This window comes from Apus apus, chromosome 3 (genome assembly GCF_020740795.1).
Source record: "Apus apus isolate bApuApu2 chromosome 3, bApuApu2.pri.cur, whole genome shotgun sequence".
Lineage (NCBI taxonomy): Eukaryota > Metazoa > Chordata > Aves > Apodiformes > Apodidae > Apus > Apus apus.
Genome location: NC_067284.1, coordinates 2,259,825 through 2,272,108, shown reverse-complemented (window position 1 = coordinate 2,272,108; position 12,284 = coordinate 2,259,825). Strand labels below are relative to the sequence as shown.

The window sequence follows — 12,284 nt, the reverse complement described above, 5'->3', positions numbered from 1 at the left end:
TGATTTTTATTTGACACTGGGGATTCTTCACTGGGACTTGTTTCATCTTTTCTGTTTTCTTCTAACCCTCTGAGTGAGGAGATTTTGTCTGCAATAAATTTACAGAGGTTGTTCACATTTTGTCATCTCTTTGCACTAATGGCATCTGTATTGTCCATTGGAGATTACAGGAATGTATGTATTTGTCTTTTTAAAAAATAAGAATACATTGTTAACAAACAGAACATACGTTGAAACAGCAATAAATGCCAATTCCAGCATGGGTTTTGATTAAAAGGTTATTAAAATGTTTATCCATAACATTACATAAAACGATTCAGCAACAGTTATTGGGACAAATGAATATTTCATTTAGCTACTTTTGCATCCTGGACTTGCTTCGTTATTTTATTTAATCCATTGTGGTGTTTGATTTGTTGTATCAATCAAGGGCTTATGAGGACCCTTTCTGAGCCACTTCATTCTCCCTGCAGCACCTCATCTTGTGGAAACCCTTGGTCAGGAATTACTAGACCTGTGCTGACACAACTTTATAAGTTCATCTGAAAACTTGGCTTTTTGTTAAAAGCTACAAAATTTGAAGAAATGGTTGAGAGAGTTGGGGTGTTCAGCCTGGAGAAGAGAAGGCTCCAGGGAGACCTGAGAGCACCTTCCAGTGCCTGAAGGGGCTCCAGGAAAGCTGGGGAGGGGCTTGGGACAAGGGCAGGGAGGGAGAGGACAAGGGGGAATGGATGAAAACTGGAGGATGGGAGATTGAGGTGAGACATGAGGAGGAAATTCTTTGCTGTGAGGGTGGTGAGAGCCTGGCCCAGGTTGCCCAGGGAAGCTGTGGCTGCCCCATCCCTGGCAGTGTTGAAGGGCAGGTTGGATGGGGCTTGGAGCAGCCTGGGCTGGTGGGAGGTGTCCCTGCCCATGCAGGGGGTTGGAACTGGATGGTCTTGAAGGTCCCTTCCAACCCAAACTAGTCTATGACTCTATGACTCTACAGTTACACCCACTGTCAGCCTACAAAAATGTAGGTGCTGTTTCTTGAAGAGTTCTTACAAAAAAAGGCACCTCTTTGTATTGACTAGAATTTCTAGAGTGAGAAATACACGCTGCATAAAGAAATGTTGCTGATTAAAGAATAAAATGAGGGGAGAGGTGTGGAAAAGGAAGGGAAAAAGGTGACATTCTGATTAAGATTTTGGGCACAAGAAGAAAAGGGAGTGGATAATGTGGTTAATCAGAAGGTGAAACTTTTTTCCAGATCAAACCCAAAGATGTTACATCTCAGTATTTATTCCTTTTTATTCAGTCAGTCTGAGAGAGGGATTTAATTAAAGAGTCAGAGAATTGGTGGAGAAAAGCAACCATAATCCTGTGAGCTCTCTTTAAATAACTCTGTTATAAGAAGACATTGATGAAAGCTGAAGCAATTGGGGGGGGGGTTAACAAGATGAGCTATGAGTTGTTCCAGAGGAGAGAAATAATTTCCCCCCCACTGTGATTATAATCAACATCAGGAATGGGAAATATTTGTTGAAAAAACAATCAGAAAAAACTTCTTTGCTGTGAGAGTGACAGAGCCCTGGGACAGGCTGCCCAGAGAGGCTGTGGAGTCTCCTTCTCTGGAGACATTCAAACCCACCTGGACATGTTCCTGTGTGATGTGCTCTGGGTGACCCTGCTCTGGCAGGGGGGTTGGACTGGGTGATCTTTCCAGGTCCCTTCCAACCCCTGAGATTCTGTGATTCTGTGATTGTGTGGATAAGTTGCTGGTGTGATCAGTAGGCCCTGCCTTCCATGACAGGAACAAAAGCCACCGAGAAGAAGCCGTGCTGCAGCGCAAAACAGCTGCCAGTGCTCCACCCCCCAACAGTGAGGAGGCAGTGTCCAGCAGCTCTGAAGATGATTCTGGGACAGACAAGGAAGAGGAAGGTGCTGTTTCTCAACGCTCCACCCCGGTGAAAGTGACTGATACAGGAGAGAATGCAAAAATGACAGAGGTAAGCAGTGACTGCGGCAGGCAGGAAGGCTCATCGTGGATTGAAAAGTCACATTTTCTTCAAGCAGCCAGGAAATGTAGAGCAGTCAGTGGCAGAGCCCCAGGAGAATAAGGGAAGAGGGTCTCCAGTGTATTTTGTTCGGGGAGATAATACTAAAACTGGTTGTAAAACTTGGGTATTATTCTTGTCATATAATCGTGAAATAGGAAAGAAAATAACATTTTTGAAAAAATGAAAAATGCTGTTGGAAACCTGATGTACTTTCAAGGTCCTGGGGTCAGGTGTGGGCTGTGCTATTAAACATAAAGTGTGTCTGTGTCACTATGGTAACTCAGAGCAGCAGTGCACTACTGAGCAGCATCCTTGGCCACGTGTCTAGACACATCCTGGGCTGCATCAAAGCAGCGTGGGCAGCAGGGCCAGGGAGGGGATTCTGCCCCTCTGCTCTGCCCTGGTGAGACCCCACCTGGAGCACTGTGTGCAGTTCTGGTGCCCTCAGCACAAGAGGGATGTGAAACTGTTGGAGCAAGTCCAGAGGAGGCCGGGAAGATGATCCTTGGGCTGGAGCAGCTCTGCTCTGGAGACAGGCTGGGAGAGTTGGGGTGTTCAGCCTGGAGAAGAGAAGGCTCCAGGGAGACCTTAGAGCACCTTCCAGTGCCTGAAGGGGCTCCAGGAAAGCTGGGGAGGGGCTTGGGACAAGGGCAGGGAGGGAGAGGACAAGGGGGGATGGATGAAAACTGGAGGAGGGGAGATTGAGGTGAGACATGAGGAAGAAGTTCTTTACCATGAGGGTGGTGGATCACTGGAACAGGCTGCCCAGAGAGGTGGTGGAGGCCCCATCCCTGGAGACATTCAAGGTCAGGCTTGATGGGGCTTGGAGCAACCTGATCTAGTTGGACATGTCCCTGCTTATTGTAGGGGGGTTGGCCTAGAGGACCTTTAGAGGTCCCTTCCAACCCAAGACATTCTGTGATTCTATTCTCTGACTTACATCACAGTGAGGTCTTGCAGCATGCAAATAGGATTCCTTTGGGGTGAAACTAAACAGGGAGATGCTTCTCCAGGAATGTGTCTGATCTACCTACCTAATCAATATTTAAGCTGTGGGAGCTACTCAAGGGCCCTGAAAGACACAGAATATGGATCTGAGGTCCTGAGCACCAAGTCTTTCAGTTGCAAATGCATTCCTTCTGATGGATGCCACTTGCTCAGGTGGATGTAACTGTAAATCAGAGTTCAGTCTGGCTAAATTTCCATCTGATTTCTGTGAAGGTTTCTAAATTGCAGTTTCGTAATGACATGGTCTGACATTTCAGAGAAAAAGAAATTAAACTAACTCCCAAAAATGTTGATGACAATTTTGTCACATTCATCCTATGTTATTACTACTACTAAGGTTGAAGATAATGGCAGGATAATAGTGAAATGATGTATGCAGAGTCATATGGAAAGGATGTGCATTCTCAGTTGTGGGCTGTTAATCCTTTTTGATTAGCATAATAATAGCATCATTCCAATTCTGTTCTAATCCCTCGGGTGATAATTTAATGATAATATTGATTTGTATAAAGGATTATGGAAATTCCTGTTCTGTTCATTCGTGTAACGTGTCTTCAGATTCTTCCTTCCAGATACATTTTTGGGTAGCACTGGAAATGTCACAGCAAAAGGATGTGCTAATGGTGATTATAGAAATGAGCAGAACACCTTGGGTGGGGGGGGATTGGTTTTATTTTTTTTAAGTCACAGCTCATTTCAGTAGTGATGGTGTCAGGCTGGTGCACATGAGCATTGTGAAGAAACTTCAGTGTTTGTTACCTGAGTCAGTATAAAATTTGGTGCTTGGTAGGCAGCAGAAAATAGATCTGCCTTTTCTCCTGCTGCAGTTTTCATTCCATTCAGTCTTTAGCCTTGGGTTGTGTGTTCTGAGAGAATGGATATTCAGCCTTCACTACAACATTGTCTTCTTCCTAACCTCAATGAAGCATTTTCAATAAAATAACTGTGAAGTCATGTTAATTTTGGACAATTTGGGTGTATTGTTATGCCAATACAAGTGCACTTATTTCTATTTATTTCTGTTTATGCAAGTTATTTGATCTCAAAAACTTCCCATTCTCTCTGAATAACAGAGTGCCTGTTTTCCAGCCAGCCAGGTGGTTTCTAGAGGGTTTTTGTAACAATAGAAACCCAACCTGAGATGTTATTCTTGAGTCTTTACCACTACACAGGTTACCTCACTTCAGTTTTTCCATGTGTTTTGAACACACTTCAACACTCCAACCTAAGACACCTTGTTTAGATTTTTGAAGATGCTTAAATGAAAGATGCTTGTAAACACAAAATATGATTTAAGATAGTATTGGATTTTGATGGCTTACAACAGCAGGAGCTATTCTGATTCTTCCAGTAATGCACGTGAAGAAAAATGTTCCATTTTATTAGCACCTTTTTATGAATTTCAGTCATAACTTGTGTTGTTAATTTGTGTCATTGCTTATGAAAGTTGCTGTGCTGAAAAGGATTACCTGTTCAGTTTTGCTGAATTAACTTGGTTTAAGCCCCTCCCCAGCTTTCCTGGAGTCCCTTCAGGCACTGGAAGGTGCTCTAAGGTCTCCCTGGAGCCTTCTCTTCTCCAGGCTGAACACCCCAACTCTCCCAGCCTGTCTCCAGAGCAGAGCTGCTCCAGCCCTCTGAGAAAAAGTGTGTTGTTCTGGGTGAAGGGAGAGCTGGGGACAACACTGAGACAGTTTCTTCCTATTCATGTGTCACAGAAGTTAGTAATGAAATGCTTTTATACTTCTGCTCAGGATTTATCTTTCCAAAGTTGTGCTTTGGCTTTTGATCTCTTGAACTGCAAGAAAACTGTTCTTAGAGTTGACTTGCAGTCACATTTGTCAGTAAATCCCCACAGCTGATCACTGAATCATTAGACACAGTGAAGTGCTGCTTGTGCACTGGCTCCTGATGAGAGCTGACTGACAGGATTGTGTAACATGTGCAATAAAAATAGTTGTGATCAACCTGGAGTTTGTAATTATTTCAGAACTGACAGCAGGAAATGGGAAGGCAAGTGTGGGAGCACGTTCTGAAGGAATAGGATTTATTCTGTGTTAAATTTTAGCACAGAGCAGAATTTAACACCTAACTCATATGTTGCTTTGTCTCATGTTACCTTTCAAGAATCCTTTCTTTCACTTTTTTTTTTCTTTTACTTTGCACTAAGAATATTTTTCATGAATTATTTTTAGTTTAAAAAAACAAGTGCACAAGCTAACTCTATGTATATGAGAAACTGGTTTGGCTTTGCCTGCCCTTTCAAAATTATGTTCAGGTTTAGAAAGAATTCCTTGCTTGAAAACAAACTCTTCTTTGGATGCTGTTGCTGTATCCTCAGTCTGAATCTTTCTTCTTATGTTCCAGAATGTAGTGCAAGCAACAAAAGATGTGTATGGAGTCAGTCTTTCAGATGTGCCTTCTGAAGATGATCTCACAATATACACTAGGTGAGATAAATTCCCAGTTGTAATCAGTACAGAGCTACTTAAATATGGTTTGTCAAAGTGCTGCTTTTGATTAAACTTATGTAGATTACAAATCTTAGAGATATCTGGAGATATATATATATATATATATATATATATATATATACTATTCTCATTTTAAAATCAAACTGTTTCCAGGTGTCTGTGTCAACTCTGATTCCAGTGGAAGTTGCAGATGTCTCTGAATGCAAATATTGCAACTTAAATGGGATGAAAGATGCTCCAATGGAAGTAAATGTCACATAATATAGTCCTAGAAATTAATAAGCTAATTCCATTGTAGTTGTGGTTCTGAGCTTTGTAGTCTGGGATTTTTGCTTTTTTCAAATGTTGAATGATGCTAATTCAAATCATCATAGGAGGAGTATCCTATTCTCTAAAAATATATGCAAAACAACAGGATTTAAGTAGTTTTTAACATCATGTCTTATTCATAGAGATACATGTTAACTGTTGTACCTACATTTAAATTGGTGTGTGGCTTTTGATGTTGAAGAAAATTAATTTTCTGCAGAATATTCAGCCTTTTTCTTGAAACAATTTGGCCTTTTGAGCTTGAAAGAAGGAATTGTGGCTTTTGTAGGGAGACCTTGAGACTGGTACTAGATCTGGTGTAGACTATGAGGAGAAAAGGTGAGAAAAACAGTCAGAACCACTCACACTAAAGCAGGCATATCTGAATTGCAGATGTTTGTACTCTTGAGTTTCAGGAGAAGGAAAAGGCAGTTTGGCCCTGGAAATGGGCAGAGTTTAATGGAATAGCAACATGCAAATCTCTGTGGTGCCTGGGCCTGTGTGTGCCCAGACACTGCCTTTGGAACAGCACCCAGCTGCCACCTGTTCTCCATGGGTGCTTTTGTGGATTCAAACTGTGCTTAGAGGAAACCAGTAGGAGACCACAGGGTGCAGGACAAAATGCAGCTCCTCAGGTGGTCCAGCAAGTTCCCACTGAGTTGCTGCAGGTGGAGGCACAGAGCTGCAGTGGGAGGCAGCGTGCTGCCCAGCTCCTGTGGGCTGGCACACAGAGCCACACAGAGTGGTGGGCTTGGGAGGGACCTCTGGAGGTCATCTAGTCCAACCCTCTGCTAGAGCAGATGATCCCCTAGAGCTCCTCGGGAGCTTGGAGCTGCTGCCTTACTCTGAACAGTTGGAGGTAAGAGTTGGTGAGGAAGCATCAAGGTACCACCTCCCAGCTCCAACTGCACAAAAACTTCCACTTTTATTAAAGTATAATTTGGGCATTATCCTGTACAAGACAGTTGTCACCACTCCTACAGAGAGGAGCCACAAACTGCCAACCCCCTGAGAGAGATCAGCAAATTAATAGCATGCTTCTCCAAGGAAAGTGTCTGAAGGGGCTCCAGGAAAGCTGGGGAGGGGCTTGGGACAAGGGCAGGGAGGGAGAGGACAAGGGGGAATGGATGAAAACTGGAGGAGGGGAGACTGAGGTGAGACATGAGGAGGAAATTCTGGAGTGTGAGGGTGGTGAGAGCCTGGCCCAGGTTGCCCAGGGAAGCTGTGGCTGCCCCATCCCTGGCAGTGTTGAAGGGCAGGTTGGATGGGGCTTGGAGCAGCCTGGGCTGGTGGGAGGTGTCCCTGCCCATGCAGGGGGTTGGAACTGGATGATCTTTAAGGTCCCTTCCAACCTAAACCATTCTATGATTCTATGAAAAGAGGTGTAAGAAAACTACCCATCACCCCAGAAAAGCACTGTGTGTGAATTGAAGTGAATACCAGTGGGGCAGGCACTGAGATGGGCTTATGGGCATTTTTGTTTGTTTAGTAATGTGTAATAGCAGTGATTACCTTATTACCTTTGCAACCCCTTCAATTTGTGAATGAAGTTTTAATTAGCTATGGTATCTTCTCATTTGGTGATACGTGATGATTAATCCTGACCAAATTCTCAAACCTTGTTTTAAATTATTATTTAAAAGACATTTTTGGTTAGTTTTTCTCTAGGGGTAGCTACTTCTCTTGCACTCTTTAGTTCTTGGAAATTCCCATTTCTACTTATTTCCTACCTGCTGAGTCAGTTGAAGATAGTGCACTTGAAAAGGGTTGATGAGCAAGTTCCTCATTATTTCTGAAATGTTCGATTTCACCTGTGCCTCTAACTTTGGGTCTTTACTTTAACCACTAGAAAATGAATGTGAATTTGACAGTGACCCTTTGGTACCCCAGACAGTTGTTGTTCTGGAGATGTCCTGGTGTGAGCTGCTGCCCACTGCAAGTCACTTTGTGCAGATGAGCAACCCTGTGATGACATCCAGAATGGGAGCCACTTCCCAGGTTATCATTTCCTAGGCTGGACTAATGTTCAGTCTCCTGTTCCAGTACTTCTGTGAACTCCTTGGGGACTTTGAAGCTCCCTGTTCACATCCTTTTCAAGACAAAAAACCCCCCCTTGGATTATTCATTTCCCTCAAGCAATGCAAATTTTAAAAAGATCACCATTCTAAATTCCTTACCTCTTCTAGCTAACAAGGCACAGTGCTATTTATGGTCTGATGTTCTGATTTCTGGGGAAAGTATAGATTTTACTGTCATATTTTATTACCATGTACATTGCTTGAGAATAGCAGCAATTTATTTCATAGTATGATGAGAGTTCTCAGTTTGACTCTTTTTCTATTATTCTAATAAGGGAAATGGAGATGTGAGATCCTGACTCTACTTGACATCTTTGGACATGTTATTTCTGATTTTTTCCTTAATAGCATCAGGGACTCACAGATTTAAAGTACTTGAGGTTGAGTGTCTTTATGTCAACTGGTCTATATTAAGTTTATATGGAAATTAAAAGTCATTTGAATCTGCTCAGCCCATTTCACTGATGGCTCAGATAACTTGTGCTAGTTCTCATCAAAAGAGAAACCTCAGAAGCATTGGAGGATGAATACTGCAGATCACTTGTGCCTGGGATCTTATTGATGTCTGGGAACTTCCTTGTGTTGATGTAGGTCTTGTTTGTTACATAATATTGGATAATTTATCATAGAATCATGGAATGGTTTGGGTTGGAAGGGACCTTCAAGATCATCCATCCAGTCCCAACCCCCTGCATGGGCAGGGACACCTCCCCCCAGCCCAGGTTGCTCAAAGAATTTAATAATCATTTGAAGCAATTAATAAAACTCCTTACACCTTTAGTTTGCCTTTTGGTTTTTAAGCTTATTTTAATACCAAGCTCCTGCAGTAGAATATCTTAATTATCTTGATTTCCTTAAAATTCTCTCATTTAGAAATGTAAGTCCTTACTCCTTCAACATCCAAAGTGAGGTCACATGTGAGGCTTTTGTTCCTACATTATAATAGAATCTGAATGCAGCAGAAAGAAAAGCCACAATAACTTTTTTATTCATGTTCCTTTAACTTCTGGACACTCTTCCATGCAATTGCTTTTACACTGTTAATTGTCCCCTGTTAAAATGTAGTAGATATTTCTGAAATAGATCAGTAAGCTAAATGGAACCTCACTATTAAGAAAAACCCTTCATCTTGGAAAATTGAAGTATTAAATCCTAACTAGTATTTACTTCTGTTTTCAGTAGCACAGATGTGTTGCAGAGTGAACAAATTGAATTAGAATCATAGAATCTTAGAATGCCAGGTTGGAAGGGACCTCAAGGATCATCTAGTCCAACCACTCTAGGTACTACTCTAGTTTAAAACTGCATAAACAGATATTTGAAACTGACTTTTCCTCTTAGACTGAGTGAATCAGATGAGGGATTAACTATTTTTTTTTCAGTTTTGCTCCCATTTGATGCGAAGAAAAAAAGAAAATAATCCATAACACTATTTTCCACCTTCATTGTCTTTCAGCAAATCGTTGGAGATGGGGGAGTTCTCCCAAAAGGTGGTGCTTGCAAATAAGTGATCTGGTCTAACTAACAGCATTTCGGCTACCTAAGTGAGATTGGATTTGGCCGAGGACTGACTTCAATCTGAAACTTGAGAGACTTTCTCTCTGGTTTTCCCCATAGGTTGTTCGTCTGACTGATGGCTTTGGAAAAGACCCAGGTGTCTGACTGTAGCAGGCAGCCTGTTCCATAGGAGCAGAGCCCTCTTTCTATCCCAGGACATATTAAGTGACACCAATTAACAGGCAAATCTTGGTCAAGCTCAAAGGAGCTGCTGAGTTCTCACATGCATCCTCTGTGAAGTTTTAACCTTGTTTAGCAGAGAGGTCGACCGTGATCAGTGACTTGTACAACATGACATAAAGGCTCATTTTTGGTGTCATTTTCTTTTCATTTGCCAAATATTGGGGGGTAGATCTTTTATGTCTTTGATTTATTCTCCTGTTTACTGCTTTTCACAGGTTTGTTCAGCTGGGACAGAGTCAGCATAAACAAGACAAAAGCAGCCAGCAATTTAGCTCCAAACACCACTTGGACAAGGTTATAAATTTGTAAGTATGCTTTTTCTTTTTCCTTTTAGCCTGGTTTTGCTTTCAGAATGGTTTGAGTTGGAAGGGACCTGAAAGATCATCATGAATAAGCTTACACTTTGTAGGGGAGTGTGCCTGTAGGTTTATAATGAAATATTTCTGTGTCAAATTAGGTTAGCAAACTGTAAAACTGGTTTTAAATATGAAGGAACAGCCCTGAACATTTTGAATGGAAATGGTTATTAAGAAATTGTTTTGATAATAATAGGAATATTATAAATTAATATATGAAGAAAGGTGAGCCCTTTTTCTGTGAAATCTCCCCAGCATGTTTGATAGTCAAGGAGATAATAATTCCCTTTTGCTCCTCTGAAGTAGATTAAGTTATGCCCCCTGCTATCCTGCTGAAAAATGAACACATAAAAGACAGTCTGTGCACATTATTCTGGTGGGGTTTGGGTAGTCAGAGGGTCATTTTTCTCCTTTCCCACTCCAAAGAGTGAAAGTGTAGAAGTCACAGAGCACACAAATCTCTTGCCTCCCCACACTCCTCCTCTTGCAGTCTTGTTCCCATCTTTGCCAGTTCTGCCAACCGTGCAGGTCTGAGGGGAAACTGGGTATCTTATAGTTGGGTTGTTTTCTTTTCTGAAAGTATATATAGCTTCAACATCTCCTTCAGCTTTGGTTCTGCAACGTTTTAAAATGCTTGTGTTCTGTTTGGATGGTGGTAGATTGTTCTTTGGAGAAAAGTCATAAACGTAGCCATCCTTTACATCTTCACTTCTCACACCAGAAGATTTCTCTTACTGAGTTTGAATTGCAGCTTTGAATTTCCTTGGAGAATGCTGACTTTTTAGGAATAAACTGGTGTCAACATGCTATATATGCTTAAGATTAGGTAGAGAGAGGGGGTTTTCAGTAGCAGCAGCTGAGGAACATCTTGCACTTGCTGGACTGTGCATTTCGTCAGGGAGCAGTAGGAGAAATTGAAAAATTACTTGTATGATTTCAAACTGAAAGAGAGTAGGTTCAGATTAGATATTGGGAAGAAATGTTTCAGTGTGAGGGTGGTGAGAGCCTGGCCCAGGTTGCCCAGGGAAGCTGTGGCTGCCCCATCCCTGGCAGTGTTGAAGGGCAGGTTGGATGGGGCTTGGAGCAGCCTGGGCTGGTGGGAGGTGTCCCTGCCCACGCAGGGGGTTGGGACTGGATGATCTTTTTTTCCCAAATACGTAAAGAAAATCCAAAAAGAAGTATTTCTTATTTTTAGAGTGTCACTTCAGGGATATTTCTGAACTCTAATCCACATTGCAGAAATACTGAAGAGAAAATTGTGGCTTGAATTTAGAAACTGTAAGTAGAGATCAGAAGCAAAAAAGGGATACTTGAAGAGGGAGCAGAGTGGTGCAGTGAAATAATACTGGAGTGGAGAACGTTGAAGGATATTTAGGTTCCTCTTTTTGTTCATAGAAATTCATCAAGATAAAAAAGGTTGAATTTTAATTACAACTAAATAGAGCTAAACAGAGCTGGGCTACTTTTAGCACAGTCTTTTATCCTGGATGTGAAGAGAAACTTTGAGTGCTGTAGTATAATTGCTGTTGGCTGACACAGTGCACCTGGTCCTGGTTTCCTAGTACTCATTGTGGTGTGGTATAAATAATAACATTGAAAAATACACTCTCAGTCACTTTGCAAATGGACTTCTTACATTTCTCTGGGAGTACGAGAAATTCGATCCCCTCCTGAACAGGGAAGTTGTTTTTATGATTCAATGGGCACTTCTGGAGAAGTCTGTCTTACTCTTGATTGTAGGAGCAGCTCGTTGCATACAGGGGGTACAAGCTGTTTTCAGTGCCTCTACCCATTGGAGCTTATGCAATCCCAGAATGGTGGGGTTGGAAGGGACCTCTGGAGATCATCTCATCCAACCCCACTGCTAGTGCAGGATCCCCTAGAGCAGATCCCACAGGAACACGTCCAGGTGGGGCTGGAATGTCTCCAGGGATGGAGACTCCACAGCCTCCCTGGGCAGCCTGTCCCAGGGCTCTGGGACCCTCAGAGTCAAGAAGGGTTTTCCCATCTCCAGGTTCAACCTCCTGTGCTCCAGTTTGTGCCCATTGCCCCTTGTCCTGTCCCTGGACACCCCTGAGCAGAGTCTGGCCCATCCTCCTGACACCCCCTGCAGATATTGACCAGCACTGATCAGATCCCCCCTCAGCCTCCTTTTCTCCAGCTGAGCAGCCCCAGCTCTCCCAGCCTTTCCTCCCAGGCAGATGCTCCAGCCCCTTCAGCACCTCAGTGCCCTGTGCTGGCCTCTCTCCAGTAGTTCTTGTCCTTCTGGAACTGGGGAGCCCA

General features: G+C 42.7%; 1 protein-coding gene across 1 annotated transcript in view; it reads left to right on the top strand.

Annotated features, from left to right (window-relative positions):
• The window catches only part of FIG4 (FIG4 phosphoinositide 5-phosphatase), a 56,538-nt gene that overhangs the window by 38,727 nt on the left and 5,527 nt on the right, over positions 1-12,284 (top strand). Inside the window, exons 20-22 of the mRNA XM_051613110.1 lie at positions 1,793-1,988; positions 5,412-5,494; positions 9,861-9,950. Of these exons, the coding sequence (XP_051469070.1) occupies positions 1,793-1,988; positions 5,412-5,494; positions 9,861-9,950 (369 nt within the window). The remainder of the gene's footprint in view (positions 1-1,792; positions 1,989-5,411; positions 5,495-9,860; positions 9,951-12,284) is intronic.